The sequence below is a fragment of the Lathamus discolor genome, chromosome 1 (genome assembly GCF_037157495.1).
Source record: "Lathamus discolor isolate bLatDis1 chromosome 1, bLatDis1.hap1, whole genome shotgun sequence".
Classification (NCBI taxonomy): Eukaryota; Metazoa; Chordata; class Aves; order Psittaciformes; family Psittacidae; genus Lathamus; species Lathamus discolor.
In genome coordinates this window covers 7,539,625-7,566,992 of record NC_088884.1, presented here as the reverse complement: position 1 = coordinate 7,566,992, position 27,368 = coordinate 7,539,625, and the positions used below count along the sequence as shown (strand labels likewise).

Genomic DNA, 27,368 nt, shown 5'->3' with positions numbered 1-27,368 from the left:
TTCAGTATCTACTTAAAAATTCACTACCTGGAGGTACTGATAGTAATAAGGCATTGGTGTTATTGATACTAATGAATACTGTTAGAGAAATGTGGAGATTTTGGATCGGTAGTAGAAGTATCCTTACTTCAGTATCGATCAGAAGACATATTTTCGAAACTCTTTTGGCACACAGATTTTAAAGCATGACTTGGAATATGCAGACTTTTCAGTCAGCTGTTTTGTGTATTTACATGCTATAGTTTTGCAGATGATTCAATTGTTAACAATTCTTGTAATCCCTGCCCTTCTGCTGCTAAGTAAATGGTTTTATAAACTCGTGCTCTGGCTGTAATGAAGAGGCAGAATAAATGAGCTGCATCAATAATATCATAGACTCATCAAATCAATGACATGATCTTCACCTCTTGCAGGACAATACACATTCTTCCATGAGGAGGCAAGTGCCCAAGCAGGCACTAGACAGAAGCATGCCTGTCACAATGGTATCTGGCCTGGGACCTACTGCTGTTTGTTTGGCCAGTGCCACAAGCAGCTGGAGGAAAGCACACTCATACATGTATCCCAGATAGCTGGTGGAAACTGTGGGCTGCTTCTGAGAAGGACAAATGGAATATTGGAAGCATTTCTCACAGCATTTGGGATATCAATCAGCTACTACAGGTTGGGAGATAGATCAGAGTAGGTCCATTTATGTTAGTGGTTTAACGTGCACTGGAGTTCATATTGAGTGTAATCTTCCTTGCAGATGGAGTTCCATGCATTGCTCCAGTGTACAATACTGCTGTGTGTGAAATGGCTCCCCTGCCAGGGAAACGAGGAGGAGGTTCTGTACAGTAGTGTCATATCCAGTGCACCAGAGACACAATGCCTTATCTAGTGCTTCTCAGCCTCGGAAAAGTTTTTTACAGGAGATTTAGCTTAACAATAGGATGGATTCTGCATTCCCAGCTGTGGCTGGTCAGAAATGAAGGGTGAGGTGGAGGACTCAATCATCACGGCTCATCATCATCATCACCACTACCATTGTCATGAAAAATGGCTTTAAGCCACTCTTCTAGCATTATAGACTTTGCTTGATCTTCAGCACATAGCTGCCTCACAGCTACTTTAACTCCTGCTCTGCAAAATGTTCTCCAACCACCAAGATTAGCAACTTCAGTTTTGACAGCAGGGCATAACCACTGTGTCCTCGCTGCTGCAGACTATGAGAGCAAATGCACAACTGCTCCTGCATCTGGATCTTGTTTCTGGACCACTTCTGCACATGGAGTTGTAAGGCCAGCCTGAGTTAGCTCAAACTGGAAACCTGGCTGCCTGCATCTGATGCGGGAACCAGAAGGTAAACCCAGGCTTTTGTCATTCGGGGTGGATAAAGACACACAGGTCAGAAGGGGGGCTTTGAAGCCTGCACGAGGTTCTGTGGCCAAAGGGCCAACCCAGAAGGGCCTCGCGCTCTGAGAAATGCTAGTATGACAATCATTCTGACAAGTACCCAAGTTCTGTATACAGTCAGACGGATAGTTTCAACTGTGTGTGTGAAAGACTGTATCTTCCCAGAGAAATGAGCAAAATACAGCCAGGCAACTGCAGACTTAATGTGGGCGGTGCTCAGCCTTTGGCAGTGAGGATGCAGCCTCCCGCAGCATCCGTGCCATTACACTTCATGTGTCTCCTCGCAGCTGTGATGTCCTGATGTCGGACTTCAGAAAGAGAGAAGTCGATTCAGTGCACTGTTGGAAGCGAGCACATCGCCTGGGACACGGGCAGGGGCACCTTCCACTAGATCAGGCTGTCCAGCCTGGCCTTGAACACTTCCAGGGATGGGGCAACCTCTCCCAGCGCCTCACAGCCCTCAGCAGGCGCTCTCTTTCCAAAGTCTATCAGGCGAACACAGAACACTGCGTTCCTGCCCGGGTCCACCCTTCCCGTTCCAAATCCCACCGCGCACAACACAAGCCGCAACTCGCTCCAGCAGCTCCGAGCCCCGGCGTCCCTCGGCGACCTCCCGAACAACGCCGGCAACGCCGCTGATCCCCCTTCTGCTGAGGCGCGACCCCGCCGCCGCTGACCGCCATCCCCGCCTGAGCCAGACCCGGCGGCAGCGCTGCGCCCCGCGCGGCGGGCCCCGTCCCTGTGAGCAGCGGCCCGCGGCGCCGGCGCCGGCCGTCACCGGGCGGCGGGGCGGGGGAGGCCTCCGCGGCGCCGCGCGGCCCCGCCTCCCCGCCCGTCTGGCCCCGTCCCCGGCGGGCGGCGCCGCGGGGTGACAGGCAGGTCTAGGCCACAGCCGAGTGCGCACGCGTCAGTTCCGGCGGGGAGCGCGGCGCGTGGGTAGGAAACGCCGCGGCGGCGGGGGAGCGGAAAATGGCGACGGCCTCGCAGCTCACGGACGAGGAGCTCTTCTCGGAGCTGAGGCGCTTCGGCTTCTCCCCAGGGCCGGTCACCGAGAGCACCCGGCCCGTGTACCTGAAGAAGCTGAAGAAGCTGCGCGAAGATGACCGTGCTGGGGCCCGCAGCGGCGCCAACAAGACCCGGAACAGCAACAACAATAACACGGGGGCCGGAGCGGCGCCGGGTGGCGGCGGTGGCGCCGGGCGAGCGAGCTCGCGGCTGGCGGTGTCGGAGCACCCGTACCTCGCCGGGGCCGGCGCCGGGAGCGGCCGGAGCCGCGCAGCACCCCCTGCCGGGGGCGGCAAAGTGCTGCTGGGCTTCAGCTCGGACGAGTCGGATGTGGAAACCAGTCCCCGGAGCCAGGCCGGCGCCGGCGGCAGGAGGGAGCGGGCTTCGCCCCTCTTCCGCGGCCTGAGGCCCGCCGCCCCCCACGGCGCCTGCGGCGTGAGTAACAGCTCCCTGTCGGAGGAGGCGGCTAGGCGGAAGCCCAGCGCCTGGTGGGGGGCAGCGGCCAGGAGGCCGCCGGCGGCTCAGGGTGTGAGGGAGCCGGGAGACGGCGAGGAAGGAGAGGAGGAAGGCGACGAAGAGGAGGAAGAGGAGACCGAGAAGCAGCAGTGGAAGAACCGGACCGTGAACGGCAACCGGCTCCCCTCCTACGGCGGCAGCAGGGACAAGTACTCCGACTCGGAGGAGGAGGAGGTGGTGGTGGCGGCGGCGGGGGCGAGGAGCAAGCAGCAGGTACCGAAGGAGGAGCCTGTAGTTCGCCGGCCCAGACGGAGCCTCAGCAAGTCTCCTGCTCCATTCATAACAAGCAAATGCGCTGCAGCCGGCGCTGGCGTGATGGAGACGGGCCAAGAAAGGGCTGGCGGAGGCTGTGGTGCTGGTGTAGTCGTAACGAATGACAGGGCGGCGGAGGCGGCTGCTGCCGGGAGTCTAGACAGGGGCAGAAAAGAGGAGGAGGCGGCGGCGGCGGCGGGGGGAGGAGGAGGATGTGAAAATCTGGACTCTAGTCCTCCCAGCCCCAGATACCGCATTGGCCTATCTAAGAAATCCCCTACAGTATTGTTGCTTCCACCACCGCTCACGGATGTGGAGAGCAGTAAAATCACTGACCCTCCAGGCACCGTTAGGAAAGCGACCAATAATCACGTTCTCAGTGGTGCTGCTGGTAGCTATAATGTTGAATCCAGGATCTATTCAGCTACTAATAGCCTTCCCCCGGGGGGAACCACCTCCTCCCTTAGACTCAACCACTCCAATCATACGGGTTCAAATCATACCTACCTGAAAAACACTTACAAGAAGAATCTCTCAGAGCCCGAGGAGGAGCTTCTCCAACAGTTCAAAAGAGAGGAGGTATCCACCACTGGAGGCTTCAGTGCACATTACCTGTCCATGTTCCTCTTAACTGCTGCATGCTTGTTCTTTCTGATACTGGGATTCACATACCTGAGAATGAGAGGTTCTGGAGTAGCTGAGGATGTGGGAGCCAACAGTAAGTATTAGGTGAAGGTTAAGAGCAGTTTATTTCTGCAACTGCATATGAAACTGTTAATTCGCCTTTGCATTTGCAGGCACCTCTCACAAGCAGTTCTGGGTTCCACCTTGGCGTAATCTTTGTATGTAGAAACAGAGAAATTGTCCTTTCTTAGGTATGTAACTTGCAAGCTTGTGTAATAAGCTTGTGCGACATAGGAGGATAAACTCAAATCGTGGCATTCCCTGCTGTAATAATCCGTTGCTACCTTGTTTTCTTGCATCTTTTCTTCACAAAGCAATTTTATGTATCTTGTTAATGGAGAATAGATAAGGCTTTATGCTAATCTCGCAGGGGTAATCACACACATTTGTACCTGGGATTCCTGCAGGGCTAAGGCATGACTCTGGTTGGTTGGTAATAAAGGAGGTTGTTTTCATTTATGGTGCTAAGGCTTGAAAAGGATGCTCAAGTGAGATGATATTAGATACTACAACAAATTTTATGCAGTGAAGGCTGGAGTTGTTGTGTATTGTTGTCTAACAAGTCCTTTTTTCTAAGTTTAGTTGAGAGTATCTTTATGCATGAAATACTTTTGTGTTTTAGTTTGAATTTCAAAGCATTCTTTTTTTAAATCCTGAGTTACTTTGGAGCTCCTTTAATATCTGAAAGTAACTTCTTGGAATGGATTTAGAAAACTACCATTTTCTGTTCACAGAATGTATGAAAATGGAAACATACCACCTAAGGGTGGTGATTCATGCTAATTCCATTCTTGGCTGCTCTGAAATGGACAGTGGAGATTCTAACATCAGAAAGAAAAACCATGCCATCGCTGTCTTAATTTCTCATCAGGAGCAATGAAAAGTTATGCAGAAAGCTAGTTTGTGGATGTGAGAGCATTACAAGGCCTTTGGGGACTTGCATTTTTCTTCAGATGATTGAGGAAGGCATGTGGGGTGTATTCACGTGCATGTATTTCTTAGTATAGAGAGTGGAGGATTTATGTACTTGTGTGTAGGTGTGTATACAGTGCCTTGTAAGGAGTGATCCCACTGTTAGATTGGAATCTGCTAGATGTTCTAGGGCAGAAATAGCCCTACAAGCCCTTTCGTCTTTCCCTTTTGAATGTAATTTATTACATTATGGTAGCAGAATAGTTATTAATTCTGTTTGGCCCTCTTAGGAGGAGGGGGAGGATATGATTTAGTGTTCAGGGAGGACAGTAGCAGCAAGCACTTAAGCATTTGCAATAGTCTCATTTTTGAATAGAATGTGCTATAAAGCGTATGGGATCACTGTGTTGAGTATGTTGCTGGAACTGATATGTGGGGAAAATTGTTCTCTTCTGCCCTTTTTCTCATGTTAGGCTGCCCAGCCAATGGTCTGGTCAGTGTTGCTTGGTAGTTCAGTTAAGCCAGTTCTTGGTTGCTTCCTATTCTTGTTTCAGTTGAACTTTTGAAAGTGAATTTCCTGAAGAATTATATTGGCCGTGGCACTGACATTTCATCTGCCTTCCTTTCTCACAGACCCAGGCTTTGCAACATAACAAATTGGGAGTATGGCCCTTTAGAAGAAGCAAACAGCAGCTTTTGTGGCTGGGAAGGGAGCAGGCTGCTTCTTCTAAGTAATGTGGGAATGAGCAGGGAATCAGATTGCCCATATGCTCAGCACATGCTCACTAAAGTCGTGCTTCTCAAGTGGACATATGCAACAAAAATACAGTAGGTCTGTAGAACAGGCAAGAATGGACCAGACAGGCCAGTAAAGACTGATGGCTACTGGGAAGGGGAAGAACCCTGTCTTACATTAGATTCTTCCTTAAGTTTAAGCATCATCTGAGTTTGGCTGTTATGCTTGTCTGGGTGTATTGTTGGTTTTCCTTATAAAAGCAGAACTGATGAATCCATTTTTATAAAAAACAAAACAAAACAAAACAAAACAAAAACCAAAAACCCAACAAAAACCTCAAGCAATCTTTCAATTCAGTGATTGGATACTGAGGTTTTTCTGACATTTAGACGGCTGTAGGTAAGATTCTGTTGGCTGAGTGATTTGATTGTGTAAAACTCAGTTGTTTTCAACTTCAGACTGTATCATAAAAAGTTTTAGGATTCAGTAGAGTTGCACTGTGCCCATCTCCCTAATTATCACAGTTACTGTGAGAAAACAAATGGGGCAGTTTCTTGTCTATTTGGGTGGCTTCTTTAACTTTGCAGGGAATGATGCACAGTGAGCTTAATGCTGTGTGACTGAATTGTTCATTACTGAAAATGAAATTCAAAATAAAGTGATATTATGTGTGTGACATTGAAAAATATTTGTCACTAGGTACACCCAATATCAGCACTTACAATATTTCTCAGGCTGTAATCTGAGAACAGAGAAGGTGCATATAATGGGGGAGGCTTAAAATTAGGTGTTGGGGTTGAATTTAGGCCAGGTAAAATAAGACAGATGAGAAATGCTAAGCAGAGAACTTCAGAAAAGGATTGTCAATTGTGTCATGCATAATGTTCAAATGATTTCTTACGCAGAGCTCTGAAGTAGCTGTGTGCTTCAGTTTTTCTGCACATGATGTATAAAATGTCAAACCCCCCAACTTGTAATTGGGCTGATTCTTCCATATGTAACCTACATGTGGTCACTTGAGGTGAAGTTTTTCATGAGTTCAACTGTCTAAGATGTAGATAAATATCTATGGGGCTTTTCCTAAAGCATCTTAAACTATTGAAATTAAACTTCTTTAAAGTTTATGTAAAGGACCAACTAATGTATAAGTGCATGCTTGCTATGTCTGTATGTGGTGTATGTGAAAAGAGAGATCAGTGTGGCATGGTGCTGGTAACCTCATTCATGAGGCTCTTGATGTAAACCATGTTTTGGTTGCACCTGCCTTCAAAATGCCATGGAATTGGAACTTTTTGCCAAGCTGGAGTAGCATTTTGTCAGGAAAATGGTAGATTTGCATTTTGTCTATTTTTATCTTCAAACCCACCTGAATAGCTGCGTATCTCTTCCAACTTCTTTGGTTTTGCTTTGTGATTTGTGATCTTACTTTGAGCATCTCAAGTGGCTACTCTTGGGAGTTAGTTCTGAAGTTATTTTTCATGGAAAGTAGATGATGATATCAGATCAGTAGATGTTTTCAGGTCTGGTTTATTTTCTGAAAGATGAGGGCACTCATACAGGTGCTGTTTAAGCTTGTAATCTAAGATAGATTGCATTTACATTACTCTCTTTCTGCTCTGGTACTTCGTTTGGGGAGTGCTTGATGTGGCAAGAAAACCCCCAACAACAAAAAAAGTAATCTTGAAACTCTTAGGTCTTGTTTGAAGTCTTGTGTTCTTATTAGGAAAGGCTTTTGAAAGTGACATCTCTTGCTAGTAATTTTGGTCTTTCTGTGATGCTTGTTACAAAACAACTGCTAGGAGGATAATCCCTATTTGCTGCAACTTGTGTTTTTGAAATGTTAATTCAGGGAGACTTAGCAGTTGCCTGTATTTCAAGTGGAAGCTTATGCAAATCATGGTTGTAAGAGTTTAATTCTATTCCATTGATGTTCCTTTGTTCTCGACTTCTAAATCTTTCAGGTGTTAAAACTTCTATGGAATTTTATGCAGGGAATTTCATTGTTAAGAGGTTAGACTTGGTGTATAAAAGACAAGATGATGACTGCTAGGCTCACAGGCCTTCAAATTACTACTGCAGTGCTGTGGTATTTCACAGATAACTGTTACAAATCTACTTGCTTTCTAAGATCACCTTTTCAGAAGAGTCTGTCTTGTTGACAGTGTTGGCTTTGATGGAAGAAAATGAATTTTGGATAAGAAATCTGTATATAAAAAAGACAGCAAAAAGAGGAAGCAAAATTAAAAGATTCGGAGAGTTCCTGTGTTATGTGTCCATTAATGTTGCTTTGTGCTTTGCAAATGATACAGTGACTTGTATTTGATGATATAACAACTTCTTCTACTGACATATTAGCATATAACTCTGTTTCTGCATGTTGCTTTAAACTCCAGTTAGCAAGCATTTCGCTTCTAGGTGATACAAAATGAAATACCAACTTGTATCTTAAAGATTTGTTTCACTTGTAGCTGATCTGGCTTCTATGGTTTGGTGAGTTTTGGATCAAGATCAGCACAGTAGGTCAAAAAACCCTCTAGGCTGCCTTTGTAAGATACAGCCAGGCAGAATACTTCAATTTCCTTAGGATTCTTGACATTTTTAAATTCTAGTCTTCCTTTTGGTCTTAAAAATGAGGAAGGCATTTGGCCAAGACTGGTACCCAGGAAAGCCCAGATAAACCTTACATAATGCAAAATAGTTCATCATAGTTGACAACTTCAAGACCTTCCTAAAGGATAATAAACAGTCTCTTTACCTTTGCAGCAGTTCTGTAGTATAAAGTATAAATGCAAAAATTGCTTGTCAGTATTTGAAACAAAAATGATGCAACTTCAGAATTCCTGCTTTTAAGGCTATAATGGCATTTAATACTTCATTCAGAATATTTAGAACTAACTTATTTGGTATTCATACCTTAAATGCGCTGCTGTTTGCATTCATACACAAAACTTTCCTTCTGCCGTGACTTTAGATAGTCTTACAATGAAATTTTTTTCAACTTTACTGTTGTAGGCTGTGCTTTTTTGTGAAGTCATAGGAAATTGCAAGTAAAATTACTTGTCTGGGGAGCCAAGGATGCAGAAGAGCTCTGGCAGGATCTGTTTTCACTGGGTATCAAATACTAATCAAACGTTTGCACTCCATTCTGCAGTGCCACAGTAGTTTTCTCTAAAGAAAATTTGGTTTCTGATGAGAGAAAACTAAGGGTTATCTTGGATCAGCAAGCAAGTCTGGTTGCAGCTTTTCCATGTTTGTAAAGAATTGCAGACTAGAAGGGAGTGGAAAAGCAAACTTGTGTCTTTTCTTTTAAGAGCTTCTGTCAGCTAATGATGTTCTTCACACGCAATGCAGGTTTCTTTCTGCTTAGGATGGGTGTATACAGCGATAATGGATGCAGTAGAAATATTTGAAGGAAGGGCCCATGATACCCGAGGACTTCTGTCTAGCATTGTAGCAGCCTAGATTTGCACTGTTTCGTGTTCTTGGAAGTATCCCAGTATGAAAGGAGAATTGGGGCTGCACTCTTTCTATTTCTGGGGACCAATTGTGTTTCTAAAAAATCATGTGCATTTAACTCCTGTTGACATATGAGAGTATAAGGTTGCAAAACTGGCTTGATTGCTTACCCAGCTAAGCTGGCAGGAGTGCTACTCATACCGAGCTGGTCCTTGTCATCCTTCTAGACTTGCGCTTCAGAAGTAGCATGAACATGTTAACAGGCCAGAGCTGCTGTTTGAGAAAGTTTTTTGGTCACTTGACAAAAAAGCTTAAGCAAGTGAATTAAGCAAATACATCAGTTTTTGTTGATGAAAGTGCTGTTCCAGTGCTGTGGAGAAGTAGAGTCCTCTGTAATCATGAGTCATACAGTCTCTACACCTTTAAAGTTCTTGTGTATTCTCTGATAAAATTAGTTGCCTGTTTTGATTTGTGGTAGGTTGAGAGAAGCAAATTGGTTGGTTAAGGGATCGTGAAATCGAGGTATATTAAGAAAAAGTGGTTTGTTCAGGGGACTCTAATGTTTGCCAGGAACTTCAGTAGTAGTGTCTTTGTCCTTACTCTTCTCTTCCTGGCTCATACTGTTGATGCTTGTTCGTCTAGACTTGTGGGAGACAGTGGCAGCATTTTTGCTGTGATTATAATGAGGATGTGGTGTAACTCTGCCACTAATCAAAGTAGCCTTGATGGCATCTATCCACTGAGGAATTCTTATTTAGGAAAACTTGGAAAAGAGGCAGTGTTACTGATGGGAAGAAGGATACTGATGGATGCGAGCATAGATTGAAGAACCACTGCACAACTTAGAGCTGATCTCATATAGGTTCTGTCAGTGTAGGTTTGCTCCAATTTGTCTGCTGTTGAGTCTCAGTGTGCTGTACTTCCCACAGTGCTATTTAGTGCTGCTTCTCTGTTCTGCTGTGTGTTTACAGTATGTTGTGGAGGGATACATCCTCCTGTGGTAAGGAGCAAGTGAGTGTGGGGGCATGCTAACTGTGAAACAGGCAAACATAGTGTGCCTGTTGGGCCTAGTTTGTTGGAGATGGGCTGCTATGTTTGGTGTTTTACAGAAATGAATTCTTTTTGCAGAGGGAAGGATCAAATTTTCTGCTTGCTCTCATGTTGTAACACAGGCATCTTGCATAAAGCTGCTGGTTTAGAGTCTTAAATTCCTTTAGCTGCTTTAAATGAACTAGCGAGTGACAGAGTGAATTGTTATAGAAGGCAGGAGGGGGAGGAGAAGAGGTATAGGGGCTTAAAAAGAGAGGTCTAGCATTGAATTAAATGGCATTGAAACTTAAGTAGTCTAGCAGACCACAGAATTCTTGTGATGCTGTGTTTGATAAGAAATAGGTCTGTTCATAAAATGAACGATTGTAGGCCAATTCATAGGCAGTTTTCCTCTTTAAAGAAGTCTGTTTAATAATTGGAAGATAGCTTGTTAGAAAAAAAAATTGTTTTATGTGCATACGTATAAACATGCAGGGTTTATGTGCACATCCCCTTAACCTTTTCTTTATGGAAAAAGAAACTTTTATACTTGGACTCGCAGTATCTTGAGTAACTGCAGCATCAGCCTGTCCTTGCTAGGCAGTCGACTGAACAACATTATCACAAGAGGACTGCTGACGTGAGTTGGATAAATGTACAGTTATTTCGGACTAGATTTTAAGGCGACATCTAGATGTTAATTTTCCTTTTCTCCACACAAAAGTGTTTCTTTGAAGGTCAGTTAAATTTCTGAATTGCTTATTGAAGAAGCCTCAGGATGTGCATGGGGTTCATAACTGCTTTTGTTTGCTTTTGGATATATTCAATAGGCTGTGTATTGGAGCCACTCACCTCAACCATCTGTCCCCTCAATACTTTGAATCTCATTATGTAGTTATACAATAAAACATTCCACAGTAACCTCATTCTGTAATACCCAGTGTCTGTTCAGTATCGAGCTGCACAACACGAGCCCCTTGTGTCCAGCATTCCCCTGTCTCACAGTACAACTTCATCAAATAAATTTTTAACTGAGTGTGTAGATATTATAGGTCATGGAGAACAGAAGTTTAGTTAGAACTAATCTGAAAGAAGTCAATAGATATTGAGCAATGGAGCATTTACTTTGAACGAGGGGCTTCAGACATCGAAAGGTGTGGTTTTTTTTTTTGTTAGTGTTGTTTGGAACAGCTCTTGGTTGTGATGTATGGTGTGTTTTTTCTTGTGTGGATTTTGTTGTTGGTTGTGGTGTGGTTTTTGTTTTTAAATTCCCAAAGGCATTTCCTGGGAAATGGTGAAACACCCATCATGAAATTTTCTGTTAATCTTAGCCATTTGACCTATATTTAAAAGTTTATCGGGCTGTTTGTTCTTTTTCAGGTGTCATGCTTCAGACACCCAAAGAGCATATTTGTCTGTTCTGTTGAGTGACACACTGGGCAGTGCATGTGTGACAGACCCCTGAGAGGCCTTTTTTAGGTTGTGGAAATCCACAGTCAAACTGAATTATTGGGGAAAGGCCAGTCTGGCAATCTTGCTTGTGCCGTTTCTCATTCTTGCAAATTCCTTGGAAATAGTTTACTGTTACTTCGTAAATAAGAAGAAATGATACATGAAATCCTTGGTGAGATTTTGAAAAGGAGAGTATGATGTCAGGTTCATCCTAGCCTGTTTCTTTATTGGTTTACATCTGATGTATGATCCAAGAAAGCTACTGGAGGGGAGAGACATAGTGTATTATAAGGAAAAAGCTGAAAAGCCATGCTTCTCCCCCTCCCACTTCTTCCTCAGTCAAAGGAGCTTGGTGCTGTCTTGGGGAGACTTTGCGTAGCTGTGAAAATGAAGTTAGAAATGCAGATTTCCTTTTGGAAACGGAACTAGTCTCAGTGAGTATTTCTGGGTTTTGTTTCTGTTATCTGTAAGCCTGTGCAGTACTACTTACACAAAATCAGTTTTGGATAAAGGTGTTCCTAAATCACTGCTCCCACAGTGGAGGGCATCTGAGCTGCACCTAAAGGACATTAATGTTTGGGTACTCTATACTTTGTATGTAATACGAAACACATGTTCATTTTGATAAAAACTCAAAATAAGAAAAGGTAGTGGTGGGAATATCTGAAAGCCATACTGTTGTACTGTCTGTATGGTGTCCTTTGAGCTAGTAGCTTTTAATTTCTTATTGAAAACCAGAAATTCCAGCCTGTTGCATATTTCTGAGAGCCCATTCGTTCAGAATGGGCAGGTGTATATGGACAGTCTGACTGGGTGATCCCAGGTTTATTATGTCCAGTGTGAAGTTCTTTGCCATTCAGGAGATGGGAATGTACTGAGTTTCTTGCACAAACTTTGACATGAGACTACTAGCTATATGGCCAGCTATGCTTCCTTAAGCATGAGATAAATGGTTTGAGGAGAGTTAAGCCCTTGTTTTGTCAACTTTGTTTTATAGTTTAAGCACCTAGTTTTGTAGTATGTAAGTCATAGTGGCACACAGTTCTTATGTATCTACAAATAGCCAATGGTATGGTAAGGTTTTATTGTCCCCAATATCTGAGATATCGGTAAGAGTAACTTTTTCTTCCTTTCTGTCCTCTTTTTCTTATTTTTTGCTGTTTCTGTATAGCATATGAGTTTCTTGCCAAGACAGGTTCTTTTTTCTCTTTAGATCCACCTAATTTAGAAGAAGTGCACACAGTACTGCTAGAAGATTAATCAGTTTAATCAGTTTAATCCATGAATTGATGTAACCTGTTAACTAATAAATGTAACCTGTTTTAATTAATAAACAATTACAATAACAATACTGGGAGTCTTAGTTGAAGCAGACTCTTCAGCTGAGAATAGGAGCCAATGGGAAGGCATGAAAGTAGTGGTGATGTATTGCTGTGTGGTAGTCCAGTTGTTGCCTTCAGATGATAATTTTTATTTGAAGCAGCCAGTTTGTGCTATCGCACGAAACACAGCTGGTATGATGGACAGCCTGAAGAGTTAGTCAGCTCTTCAGAGTCGTAGTCCAGATGAGTAAAAATGGAAGTTACTGTATACTGCGTACTTTTACTAATTTCCAGTCAAGTGGTGTTATGTCTTAAATTACTGCCGAGCTTATCCTGGTTTTGAGCTCTGGATGCCTCTGCAGTACCCAGTGGGCAGGTTTTCATCTTCCATTTAAATACAGAATCACAGAATGGTTTGTAAGAGACCATAATGATCACCTAGTTCCAGCCCCCTGCCATGAGCAGGTTCACTTTCCACCAGACCAGGTATCTCAAAGCCCTGTCCATCTTGGACTTGAACACTGCCAGGGATGGGGCAGTTACAACTTCCCTGGGCAACCTGTTCTGGAACCTCACCATTCTCACAGTATATGGATACTTCTGGTAAGCCATTTACTGCTTCCTCTGTGAAAGCTTATCTTTACTATGACAAGAGACCTGCCAGTACAGCAGCTACCTCTGTATCTCCTGCACAGAGTAAGCTGAGTAAGCTCTTTTCTTTCTCCCAAGGATACACAAGGGCTCCTATTTTCAGAGTTTTACCGCCATTTCAGGCTTTGTACAGATCACTGTTCAGCAGTTCTGCTGCTCTTAGTGCAGCAAGCAGCTATAGGCCAGTGTCTGCTGAATGGTTAAAAGGGCAGAGGCACAGCAGAGCCCCAATGTTAAATATGAAAAATCCCTGTGTGATCTTTATTTTGACTAAATCTCCCCTCTCTGTTTAAAGCTATTCCTCCTTGTCCTGTCACTACATGCCCTTGTAAGAAGCCCCTCTCCAGATTTCGTGTGGGCCCCCTTTAGGTACTGTAAGGCTGCTCTAAGGTCTCCCTGGAGCCTTCTCTTTTCCAGGCTGAACAGACCTAGCTCCCTCAGCCTGTGTTCATAGGAGAAATGCTCCAGCCCTTTGATCGTCTTTGTGACCCTCCTCTGGACTCCCTCTGAGAGGTTCCTATCCCGCTTGTGTTGGAGGCCCCAGAGCTGAATGCAGGACTGCAGGTGGGGTCTTGTGAGAGCAGAGTAGAGGGGCAGGATCACCTCCCTCAACTTGCTGGTCACTCTTCTTTTGATGCAGCCCAGGATATGGCTGGTTTTCTGGTCTGTGAGTGCACACTGCTGGGTCATCTTGAGCTTCTCATCAACCAACACCCCCAAGTCCTCTTCCTTAGGGCTGCTTTCAGTCCAGTCTCCACCCAGCCTATATTTATGCTTTGTTTATTAAAGTCATGTGTGTTTTTTGACCTTATAAAGTATAAGGAGCTAAAATATTTGGAAGGGAGCACAGAAGGAGGGAAAGAGCTATTACAGAAGCCTATTCTGATTCTCTTGCAAGTGGCCGTATTCTTGACTCCCTGAAAAATGCTGCTAGGTATCTGAAATCTAACTTTTCTCCTGGTCATATTTTGCAACTGCTGCTAAAAGCGGTCTTAGTCTGGTTTTTTTCTCTTTCTTTTTTTTCTGCATATAAACATTAGCCTGTAATGGAGACTGTGTGTACAAGGAATGTAGTACGACCTGATTTTTACAATATGTGAGAAATGCACTTCTGAGCTGTTTCTCCTAATATAACACAGACAGCTGTTTCTTCATTGAAGTATAGTATGTTTTGTAATATAACGTAAAAGTGTGTGTGCAAATTCTGTTGCTATAAAACATTTTCTTACACTGGTAGAAATTAAAGTGGAGAATAGGATGCTTAGTTGTGAAACTAATTTCAGCTTTCCACAGGTCATGAAAAATGATAGTGTAAGTTATCTAGTAGCTTAATGTGCTCTTGTATGGAGTATTCTTCACTGAGATTAATGTAGGCATACAGAGGAGATAGTAATTCCAGCTGTGACACCCACCAAGGAGCTGGTCTTCACCCCAAATTCTGTCTGGAGTGTTTGGTGACTGACGCTTACTACTTCTGATGGCACCCCACCCCCAAGTCAGGTATATGAAACACTGCCTGAATCCTTTCTGCCCAAGTTTCTTATCTGTCTGTGGAACTGGGAAATTAAAATGCAGTATTATTTTCTTGCTGATAGTGGTGTTCTGAAGCTTGTTCTGTGCCTTCTGCGTTCATTCTTGTTTGATCGTTTCTTCATATGCTGCATACAGTTACTTCCACAGGGGCTGCTTTCACAGGGCCTTTTAGTAGAGAAAGTACACTTCCATGTTTTTTTTCCCATACATGCAGGCAGGTTGCACATTCCTCCTTTGAAACAAGCAGTATCTGTACCATAGCTCTGTAGATTGTGCTTGTTTTGTTTTGTTCTGTTTTTTTAATCCCTGAGTCTTTATGTTTGATTGTGATACTTACAAAACAGGAGACCAGACAAAACGAAAGGCAGTCTGTTTGTTAATATTTGCAGGTGTTTGTGTGAGGTATCAGCTGTGTTTGAAATGGATTCTTAAGTACAGTAGATGCTTTAGCCTGCAGCAATATTCGTTGAGTGAATGTAGCAATAATATAGTGAAAATGTCCTCAAAAGTTAGCTCTCTCGGCAACTGTTTCAGTTCTGGATTTATTTTATAAGGCCTTCTGCTTAAAAAAAAAAAAGGTGATGTTCTTAAGAACTGACTTACATCCAGCTATTCAGTTGCAGTTTTGCCGTACTGGGTATCTACAGGTACTACTACACAGATTAAAATATCTTTCTGTAATCTTTAAGCACAAAAGTTATAATTTCTGTGTTTTCAATCATTGAATACACTCACTAGAACAAAACTAGTATTTTTAATCCAGTGAAACTGAATAATCTGATGAGAAGCTCTCCTGAAAACAAGTTTCTCTTCTTAAATATGGACCAAATTGTCATGATTCTTAAGAGCATTTTTCAACATTCAGGTCTATTCTAACCAGTATTTAAATAGGCAGGAGTAGATTTGAGCAGTTCTAGAAAGGGTGATACAGCTAAAATATGGAGAGGGATATTTTAAGAAGCAGTGGACAACTCCAGAGACAAGTTCTGATGTTTCCCACCCTTTTACCTTAAATAATGAAGTCGACTTCACCCCATGAAAAGCACAAAGATGTTGTTGGGTTATGTAGAGAGAAAGAACGGCAAAGGCACAAATGGAACTAAATCTGGCTACTGCCATAAAAGATAATGAAAAGTACTTTTACAAATACATTAGCAATAAAAGGAGGGCTGAGGAGAACCTCCATCCTCTGCTGGATACTAGGGGAAACCTAGTGACTGAAGGTGAGGAAAAGGCTGAAATACTTAATGCTGCCTTTGCCTCAGTCTTTAATAGTCACACTGGCCATCCTCAGGGTACTCAGCTCCCCGAGTTGGATGGCAGACAGGGAGCTGATTGAAGGCCCCATAATTCAGGAAGAAATGGTTAGCGACCTCCTGCTCCACTCTAGATGTACACAAGCCTATGGGGCAAGACGGGTTACACCCAAGAGTGCTGAAAGAGCTGGCAGAGGAGCTTGCTAAGCCACTCTCCATCATCTGTCAGCAGTCCTGGTTTAGTAGGCAGGTCCCAGAGGACTGGAGGATGGCCAATGTGATGCCTCTGTACAAATAGGGCAGGAAGGAAGACTTCCTGGAAGCTACAGGTCTGTGAGCCTGACCTCTGTGCCGGGGGTGGGGGGGTATGGGGTGGTGATTGATGGCCAGGCATCTAAGAAGGCCAGTGGCATCCTGGCCTGTATCAGCAACAGTGTGGCCAGCAGGGCCGGGGGCAGTGATCATCCCCCTATATGGGGCACTGGTGAGGCTGCACCTCAAATACTGTGTTCAGTTTTGGGCCCCTCACTGCAAGAGGGATGTTAAGGTGCTGTAGCCAGGTCCAGAGAAGGGCAACAAAGCTGGTTGAAGGGTCTGGGGCACAAGTCTTATGAGGAGTGGCTGAGGGACCTGGAGTAGTTTAGTCTGAAGAAGAGAAAGCTCAGGGAAGGCCTTATCACACTCCACAACTACCTGAAAGGAAGTTGTAGCAAGGTGGGGCTGGTCTCTTCCCCCAAGTAGCAAGTGATAGGACAAAAGGTGATGGCCTCAAAGCTGCACCATGGGAGCTTTAGTTTGAATATTAGGAAAAGTTTATTCACAGGGAAGGTGCTCAGGTATTGGAACAAGCTGCTCAGAGAGCTGGCAGAATCACCATCCCTGGAAGTGTTCAAAAACTTAGTAGTATGGTTTAGTGGTGGTCTTGGCAGTCCTGGGATAACGGTTGTCTGATGAACTTAAAGGTCTTTTCCAGCCTAGCTGATTCTATGATTTTGTGCTACTTTCATGACTATTAGAAAATGTCTGAAATGTCTATCACAAATATGATAGCTCTAGTACTTTTAGAGGAGGGTTTTGTATAACACAAAAAAAAGGTGATGAAATAGTTTGGTTATAGCATCAACCCTTACCACCTATTCAAAAGCAGAATGATTTCAAATTATATTGGGGGAAATATCGATAAAAGTGCTCTGAGGCAGTTGAAAAACTGACTTGATGTTAAGGAAAGATTCAGCTGTTTTTAGAATTCTTTAATCCTTGTGGCAGATGGTGCTTCTGTTCAAAATTGCCAAGGACTATTCAAACTATAATGGTGTCCCTATTTAGAAATATAAAAACTTTTTCCAAAGCACACAGATGATCTGTAGTGAAGGAATTGCTCAGCTTGACATATGACTTTGTGTCTTAATACCAAAGCACTGAGATCTAGCCTACTGATTCAGAGTGGTTTTTACCTGTATTAGTGCAATCTGGAGATGAAGGTCATGCAAAACCGCTCATTTGTCTCGAGTGCTGAGTAATTGCAGAGAGGAAAATAGAGACAGGATTATTTTAAGCAGTTTGAGAGATGGAACTCTGGAATAATATATTTCCTGTAATAACTTGTTTGTGTGTGTGTTGTTTTCCTGACATTTTAAGGTTTAGTAGCTTTAAGAGACTTGTGTTAGCATTGTCCTTGACACATACACATTGTGTCACTGTGTGGAATTGATACTTGACCCTAAACTTACCAGCAAAAAGTTACAATCCAAGTAGTTTCAACATCAACTAATAGATCTGTGAAAGTGAGAACTTGTTTCCAAAAGGCCCAGCCAAAGGCCTATTTCAGATAGTAGTGTTTCCCGTATTGTTGGTTCCTCTGTTAGCAATACATTATCCAGCTGATGCTTGAATTTGTGGGTTTGGGGTTTTCTTTATGAATAAAAAGTTCTAATGGGAAACATTGTTATCCACTTACTGAACACACCTTTACAGGATGAATATTGGAAAAACTACCTCTTCTTGTTTGGGATTAGTTTGCTTGTGACATGGTGGGTGGGGAGAAAAGTACTTTTCTGTTTGCAGAGAGGAGTGTTCTTGCTTCTGCAGAAGTTGTTAGCTTGGAAGTGTGTGTTCCAGTTTTTGGATTCTTGTGTGGATCGTATTTGGCACTTTTGGTATCATCACATAAGAAATTCTGTGGTTGCAGGTTAATTGTGATCATTCTTGTTCCTGCAGCTGTGGCTTTACAGCTCCTTAAAGTTGCACTAGAAAGTTGCTTTTTTTGTTTATAGTATCAAATTATCTGTACCTTCAGAAATGGATGATGGCATTACAGTTATTCTGTTAAAAATGTTAGCTTAATATTCAGTAGTGGTCAAAAACACTGTCCCACACAGCATCCTTGTCTCTAAATTGGAGAGATATCAATTTGATAGATGGACCACTCGGTGGATAAAGAACTGGCTGGACGGCCGCACACAAAGAGTTGTGGTCAATGGATCAATGTCCGTCTGGAGACCGGTAACGAGTGGTGTCCCTCAGGGATCGGTGTTGGGACCGGTCTTGTTCAGCATCTTCGTCACTGACATGGACAGTGGGATTGAGTGCGCCCTCAGTAAGTTTGCCGATGACACCAAGCTGTGTGGTCCGGTTGATATGCTGGAGGGAAGGGATGCCATCCAGAGGGACCTTGACACGCTTGTGAGGTGGGCTGATGCCAACCTTATGAAGTTTAACCATGACAAATGCAAGGTCCTACACCTGGGTCGGAGCAATCCCAGGCAGAGCTACAGACTGGGCAAAGAAGAGATTCAGAGCGGCCCTGCAGAGAAGGACTTGGGGGTGCTGGTCGATGAGAAAATGAACATGAGCCGGCTGCAGTGTGTGCTCACAGCCCAGAAAGCCAACCGTATCCTGGGCCGCATCAAAAGGAGCGTGACCAGCAGGTCGAAGGAGGTGATCCTGCCCCTCTACTCTGCTCTTGTGAGACCTCACCTGGAGTATTGAGTGCAGTTCTGGTGTCCTCAACATAAAAAGGACATGGAACTGTTGGAACAAGTCCAGAGGAGGCCACGAGGATGATCAGGGGACTGGAGCACCTCCTGTATGAAGATAGGCTGAGAAAGTTGGGGCTGTTCAGCCTGGAGAAGAGAAGGCTGCATGGAGACCTCATAGCAGCCTTCCAGTGTCTGAAGGGGGCCTATAGGGATGCTGGGGATGGACTACAAATTAGGGGCTGTAGTGACAGGACAAGGGGTAACGGGTTAAAACTTAAACAGGGGAAGTTTAGATTGGATATAAGGAGGAAATTCTTTCCTGTTAGGGTGCTGAGGCACTGGAATGGGTTGCCCAGGGAGGTTGTGAGTGCTCCATCCCTGTCAGTGTTCAAGGCCAGGTTGGATGAAGCGTTGTGTGGGATGGTTTAGTGTGAGGTGTCCCTGCCCATGGCAGGGGGGTTGGAACTGGATGATCTTGAGGTCCTTTCCAACCCTAACTATTCTATGATTCTATTCTATGATTCTAGAAAGGGAACATAATGGTAGGATTTTCTAATTTTTAGGAAGGGATTTGAGAGTAAAGCATATTTGAGAGGATATATTTGAGAATATCAGTATGGTACTAATAATCCACGGTGCTCTTTTATTTTGAATAGTGTCCAATTCTGTTCCCTAACCTTGGAAAGGATGTAGCAGAGCTGCAGGAAGGTTCCAAGAGTAGTAATATGATGAGAAACATAGCATGGCTTTCGTAGTGAGGAGGAATAGGGCTCTTGAGTGTGGAAGAGTGAGGACCAGGGAAAGATTGGGAAAAGAAGTAAAGTCATGAGTGTTACAAAGAAGGTGAACAGGATCTGATTACTCACTGTCTCCTCTAATGCAAGAAGGTGTTTCTGAAGTTAACAAGTGGCAAGTTCAGAGTAAGCAGAGAAACAGGTTTTTCACATGTGCATATTTAAGTTGTGGAAATTTTTGTGACTGTCTTGCTGAAGCTAAAACCTTGCTTGGGGTTAATGTGGGACTAGACAGATTGGTAAGGAAAAATACATTGGAGTTGATACATTGGAAAAGAAGCAAAAAAGCTAGTTCCTTCTTTCTATCTCGGGAGCCTTCCAAGGTGCACCTTTTTTTTTATGACTGGGAGAATATTCTGCTGAAGTATCAGCATATACCTTATATTCTTATCCTTTGGCAGTCATTTTTTGTCGCTGTTCTGTTGATTTCCTCCAGCTAGGGGCAGGTGTCTTTATAAAGAGTAAAGCTTCTTGCTGCTGCCAAAGGCATGATTTTGGTCTAGTTGAATCCCCTTGGTTTGTCCTGGTGTGTCTTCAGTTTTGATACTACCTTTTGAAGTGTGTTGACTACTGAAACTACAAGAACACTAACACTGTTTAGGGCAAGGGTCAAGAGCATCTATGTGATAGCTGTAGTCAAAGGATTAGCTACTTTTTGGCGTTGTAATTTGGTGACCAATAGGCAACAGAATCCTTTATTTTGGTACCATGTTAGTAATATGGTTCTAGGTTATGTCCTAAGCAAAGGTAATTTTATTTGTGCATGTTTTCTTTCTAGGTATGACTGCTTGTGAAGCAACGTCAGTCTTTAGAACTTGTGCCATTAAGACTATGAACGCTGACTTGTGTGTTCATGAATGTCTGCAGTTAGGCTTCAACTTCATGTCTGTTAAACTATGCTTTGAAAAAGAGGAGAAATCCCAGTTTATGCTCCCTGTTTGTCTTGCTGAAGAAAACTAAATCCTTGTAAATACTGTTTCTGCCTGCAGTTGTTACTAATGTCTTAGGGAGGAAAATGTGGGGTGGTGGTGATGAGTGGTTTTATTGTTATTTTAAAGATGAAAGCTTCTGTATCCTAGCAAAAATTAACCTTGTATATTGACACTGACTGCATTTGTATTCCTAAAATTGAGCATCTATGAGATGGCTTGGTATGTGCATTTGTGTTAACAGCTTTGGCTGGAATGCTTTGGAGCTGTGCTGTGACCCTTAGCTTTGTAATGGTGACTTTCTGTTATTTGAGACTGCCCAGTTCTGCCATCTCAAGGAGTTCTAGGAGTCTGTAAATCATCATATACAGCTTGTCCCAACAGTAATATGTGTAAATTAGTTACTTCTAAGGGTCATTAGTAGTCTTTTCAGTTAACCAGAACAGTATGTATATGCTGCTTTGATTTCTCTTGCAGACCTTTTGGTAATCTTACTGTTCTGCTCTTGACTAGGTAGCATTTAAATAAGATCACTTCTTAAAAAAGGAATTTAAATAACATATCCCTTCCTCTTCTGAAATCAAGTTTCATGTGAAGATGATGTCCTTTAGTGTGCTTGCTTCTTGTTTCCTTTCATGTCTGCCCAAAGAATCCTCTTATTACACGTTGCCAGGATTAAAGCTCTTTTTCCAGTATATCAAACTTTCAAGCAGAATGTTCAGCTCTTGCAGTGTTTTGGGGGAGCTGGTATGGTTCCGTTTGTCAAGTTTTTGAGGGTTTTCTTTCATGAAAATACTGTTGACTTTTTTTCTTCTAATTTTTTTTAATCCTGCAGCTAGTATTCATTCAAGGTAAAGCTGCAGTGCTTCTCTCCATATTGCTGCTTTCTGGGAGTTCTAATGGATTTGATGTCCAGGTAGTTTGTTGCATGCCTCCTTTTTTTTGAGGGCAGTGGATGTTAGTTGGTTGGGTAACCTGGAGAGAAGACTCCCTGGGATGACAGTCAGGAGATTCCTGTTTTTAAAAAATCATCTCTCTAGTTTTTAGCTTTGTAGTATAAGTAGATGAGCGTTTGTTCTTTGCTCATAAAAACGTAAGCTTGTTAAGTAGACTGCTTTTAAGGCTGGTAATTGCTGCTGTATGGTGAAGGTCTTGAACCCTTGTTGAGGAGGAGCCTTGGAAGTATATGTTCACATAAGGAGCTCTTATATTAGTAATTAGTTACTAAATTAATGCTTAGCTTGGTAGAACAATAAACTGTTACTTTTAAAACTAAACCTATGTATCTTAAGAACTGTCAACAAACCTTTTGAATCAATGTTGAGTTAATATATTGAAATACCTTAGAATGTTGGAGTAGGTGAAAACCTCATATCTGTGGCTGGAGGATGTGGGAGGGTTTGGTGAAAGCTTAGAACCTGGAATAAAGAAAGAGGGTGGATTCAGAACAGAGGAATTACTGAAGTAGTTAAGGAGTGGCCTTATTAACTCAAATTAATCAAGGTTATGTGGTAAACAGATGCAGATTGATTAATAGTTCTTAATTGCATATGCAGCTGATAAATTGCTGCAGTTGAATTTACCATACTTGCCTCTTAAGACATCAGGCATCCTAAACTAATGTTAACATCTTATAAAAATGTATCTTGCAGGTTAACTTGCCGTAAAATCACTAACTTCAGAGGGATTTAATGGAAATACTATAGTGCGAGTTAAAATAATGAATTACAAGGATAGTTAATTTTTTGTGATAGATAACTTTGGAGGAGGGTGCCGGGAAAGTCCAAGCATAACAATGCCATTGCGTTCACTTAATTTCTGTACTGACCTAGCATGTATAGAACTGCAGCTGTCAGTTTGTGGTTTGCATCTTTGCAGGCAGGGATGCATGCAGGCATTTTTGTTTGTTCCATGGCTTTCATCAGTGCTAAAATAGGTGTTTGTCAGTTGTACTAAAATTTGCACACTGTTCTGTCTCATGTCCCCCCCCTTGCCTGCCCACTCCAATCTAAAACCATATAATCAAGATTTCATATATGCTGAATAAGACTGACCTTGGGAAGAGCCCGTAATTACATAATTATCCTGTCTGGATAACTAGGGATCAAACTGGGAGGTTGGCAGTCATCTAGAGCCTTGGCTGTGTTTCTCTAATCCTATTTTAGGCTATTTAGATTAGAAGTTTAGTGTGCTGGGAATGTTCTGTTGAGTTAATGAATTAAATAAATAGAAGAATCGTAAGGCTGGTATCTTGGTAATCTAGTAGAGAGTGTCTGAGAATTTGCATTTATAAAATGAAATCATGAAGTGGTGGAGGGCTTTGTTGCCAAGAGTGCTTGAACATCATCTGCTTCTATCAGTTTTAATTAATCTGATATTTGAATCAAGTATTCTGATGTCTCTGAAAACCACTCAGTTTTGATTTTTGTATGGTTTTGGTATGTTTTCAACATAAATACAATGGCATTTTGTAACCCAGATCTTTAATTTTGTGTCAGGTTTCCCAGGATACTTTATTTTTTTATTTTTGTGTAGCGAACTATGGTCAGTAGAAGCTTCTTTTTCTGTGTGAATAGCACATAGCACTGCTCAGCCATAAAGTCAGACTGTGGTGAAACAAGAGTTTGTGGCTTAGAAAGGCAAGACAATATACTGGGGCCCCCAGCACAAAAGGGACGTGGACTTACTTGAGTCCAGAGGACACCACAAAGATGATCAGAGAGCTGGAGCACCTCTTACATTAAAGGTAGGCTGAGAGAGTTTGGCTTCTTCAATCTGGAGAAGAGAAGCCTCGGGGGGAGACTGTATGGTAGCCTTCTGGTCCCTGAAAGGGCCCACAAGTAATTTGGAGAGGGACTTTGTACAAGGGACTGTAGTTACAGGACAAGAGGGAATGACTTCAAACCGAAAGAGGGGAGATTTAGATTAGACATTAGGAAAATTACTGTGAGGGTGGTGAGACTGGCACAGGTTGCTCAGAGAAGCTGCAGATGCTCCATCCCTGGTGGTGTTCAAGGCCAAGCTATATGGGGCTTTGAGCAACCTGGTTCGGTTGAAGGTGTCCCTGCCCGTGGCAGGGAGTTGGAACTGAATGATCTGTGAGGTCCCTTCCAACACAAACCATTCTGTAAATATTTTAATGGTGATCCTTCCTGCTTTGGTAGTTTTTCAGTTACCGGCTGGTCAGTTGGCACCAGTGGAAGCATATTGCTTGTCTAATTTCAGTTTCTCTTCCTTGGACAATATATTTTTGTAGCCAAGAGGAAAAGAATAGATAAACATACAATTTTGGGAGCTGTGGAAACTTTTTTTTAGGAAGGAGTTAATGGTCATTTAGTCACACTGCACTTTGTGAGTTCTCCATGTGTCATCTATTATTCCAGTCAAAACAGAAAATGCTGCTGAGTTGTACAGCTGTGTTGTATGGATTATTGCTTAATAAAAACCGCAGGTTTTACATTTTAGTATCTAGTTTAAAAAAGCAGACCTTTAAGAAACAATTTCAGTGCAATTGAGTCATTAAAGCAAGAGTTTGGCAAATGGCAAGCATGTTGTGTTTTTTTTTGCATGGAAACAGCTGTGAAATTTGCAGATATACAGGATTCTGGTTTCACCTGAGTGCTAGTATAGCACATTATCAAATGTGGAGTTAAGTCAAAGGTTAATAGCTGTCTAATTATTTTTTGACTTTTCCTGGACTAGTTTGTTTTATCTAAAGATTACAGTGTTGGTGTACCTTTTAGTATTTTCAGACTCTAAAACTAATTAAACTTTTTCTCCTTTTTTGACAGTCAAGAATCCCCTCGGTGAAGAGCTACAAAAAATAAAAGTAAGTAAACCCACTTCATATTGAGATTTTAGTCTGTCAAATGATTGTCTACAAAGAATAGGTACCTGTTTCAAAGAATGCAGTTTCAGAATGTTTTGCATGAGGTGAACGCTCTTCTTGTGACTAATGTTTTAACTTTTTGGTTTTCTTCGTGAGCAATGTAGCTAGGATTACAAAACTTGGCCGTGGCATGCTGGTTGCTTTATCTGCTAAGACTGCAATTTGTGTTGTAGAGCTATAATGAAAAATTGTGTTGAAAGTTTGAGATTAAATTAATCAGTTTTTCTCTTACTGTTACCATTTGGCTTTTTAACCTTGAAAAGACAGCTGGTAAGAGATGATTGACTTGAAACTCCAGTATGCTTAGTACCATAGAAGAGCAAGGGTTAGCCTTCAGAAAACAGATTAAAATGTTTGTCTTTTTGATTCTGTTCTGGTACTTATATTTGCTCTTCCAACTGGAATATTAGGGTAGCCATTCTGAGTTGTCACCATTGACCGTATCTGTACTATTCTTAGTTTTGCAGCACGCGTTTTGGTGTCTGTCTCTTCTGGCCTTTAGTCTTTCTGCCTAGTTTGTAAACCTTTTTGCTAGGCATACATAAGCATGTATTGCAAGATAATTGCGTGGGTGTCTTTTGTCTGGGATTGAGCTCTCCAAAAGTGAATAATTGCATATTTTAAGTAAGTAGCCTTGGCTAGTTTCTTGGGTGGAAAATGTTTTCAGTCTTTGGAACAAATTGAATTTCGTAGGGTAAATTCTGAGGATTCTTTCAAAATTACTTTAGTAGAGGGAGTATGTCTTGTGCACTGAATTTGACAGCTTGAGAACCTGCTTTGCATGTTACTTTCTTATGTGTTTCTTGTGTACTGTTCCATAGTGCTCCTACTCCATGCTTGGTTGTTAGCTGCGAAAGCTGTACTGTTCAGTTTCTTCCTTTGTGGTCTGACCATGAATTTATGAAAAAAGAACTTGGTCACACAAATGTTGCACATATCTGTCTCAGTGTAGCTCTTAGTGAAGTCGGCAGTTGTACCTACTGGCAATAAATGGAACTTGGAGTATTGCTGGCACTGTGTGTGTGTGGCAGAGGACTGATTTTCCTCTTCTGCCATGCACAGTATTTTCCAGCCAGGAAATGAGTTACTAAATTTGGTTAGTTTCCTGGGGAGTACCAACTATATCAGTTTAATCTGGATGATAGTTTTGTAGGAGCAGAATAGGGAGAGGTGATACTTTTAATTGCTGATATCATCTATGGAAATTAATTTGTCAAATGTTTAATCAATGAAAGATGTATTTTGCTCTTTGGTAGCAGTTTTATTATTGAAGAAAAATGGCAGCATTCAAATTGACAGACAGTGCAGGTGCATCAGGGAATTAAAATATATTTAGGTTTATTTCAATGTGACTATAACCAGCAGATATACAAACTACAAAATCACTTGCCTTGCATATTTTCAGAACAAAGGCTCTAGTCTTAGCCATTTGACACTGCTCCAGGAGTCACAGCCAACTTAAAAAAACCAAACCTGTGTTTTAGAGTAGCTGTTAATACTTGGTGTATGTAACTGCATGTTCCTCATCTTCATATTTTGAATAATTCCTTCTAATATAAGATGTTTCTGGATAAATGTAAAGGAAATTGCTCAATATCTTGATAAGCTTAACACCCTTGTCTGTAACAATTATGACCTCTTGTATTCATGCTTGTTTTGGAAATCAGGCCTTTGTACACTAGTGGCATATGCAGGAAGTATCGACAAGATTGTATTAGCCCACAGCTTTCTGGTTTTATTTTTGAGGGTGGGTTTTTTGTTGAAGGTAGATAACAAAAATGTTACTTTCCTATAAATTTAATGGGGGAATATGACCGGATGGTACTTTAGCATGGCTTGTAAGAAGTGCCACTGCACATCTATTAAAAGTACAATTGTTTTAGTTTTACATAGTAGGTATAAATAAGCAAACAAAAACACCACCCCACAAATTTCACAAAGTTTGTTTTGGGTCATTGCATAGTTCTCTTGGTAGCATAAAAATAACCTTTTGAGCTGTCAGTTTTAACTTGCAGATCCATTGAAGTCCAGGCTACAATCTAGTTTCAGTCAAGATCTGAGAAAACAATATTGTGAATACTTTGATTCAAAATCTATCACGTGAAACGCAGAAGCTTTCCACCTGTATGTGTAAAACCATTTTTTTGTTTGTTTTTCTAATTCTAGGCAGACGAAATAAGTCTCATGATGAAAAGCTTATATGCACTTCATGATAAATTGGCACAAGTAGCAGGTAACACTTTAAAAATATTGTGACTGAGAGTGTTATGGCAACAGCTATGGTCTTTGCTTAGGTAGTGAGTTGCACCAACTGGTATATGCTAAGGCCCTGATAACCATTTAGAGTTCCTTTTTGGGAGACTAGAAATCCCATTTCTAGTTCATTTACACTGCCTTTTCACCAGTGTAGTGCCTTTTGTTGAAATGTTTCTTAGTTAATGGAATAAGCTGTTTGAATATTGTGATTCTGTATGGGTTTTGATCTAATGTCTTAACACTTTATTAATCTGATTTTTATTAAAAGGTTTAAATATGCTATATGTGAAAAGAAATGTATTTCTTTTAAAGGTAGTTATTTC

At 42.2% G+C, this 27,368-nt stretch overlaps 1 protein-coding gene across 1 annotated transcript in view; it reads left to right on the top strand.

Annotated features, from left to right (window-relative positions):
- The first annotated feature begins 2,288 nt into the window (after nt 1–2,288).
- The window catches only part of LEMD3 (LEM domain containing 3), a 51,987-nt gene continuing 26,907 nt past the window's right edge, over nt 2,289–27,368 (top strand). The window contains exons 1-3 of the mRNA XM_065681130.1: nt 2,289–3,886; nt 24,692–24,729; nt 26,956–27,022. Of these exons, the coding sequence (XP_065537202.1) occupies nt 2,365–3,886; nt 24,692–24,729; nt 26,956–27,022 (1,627 nt within the window). The 5' untranslated portion in view covers nt 2,289–2,364. The remainder of the gene's footprint in view (nt 3,887–24,691; nt 24,730–26,955; nt 27,023–27,368) is intronic.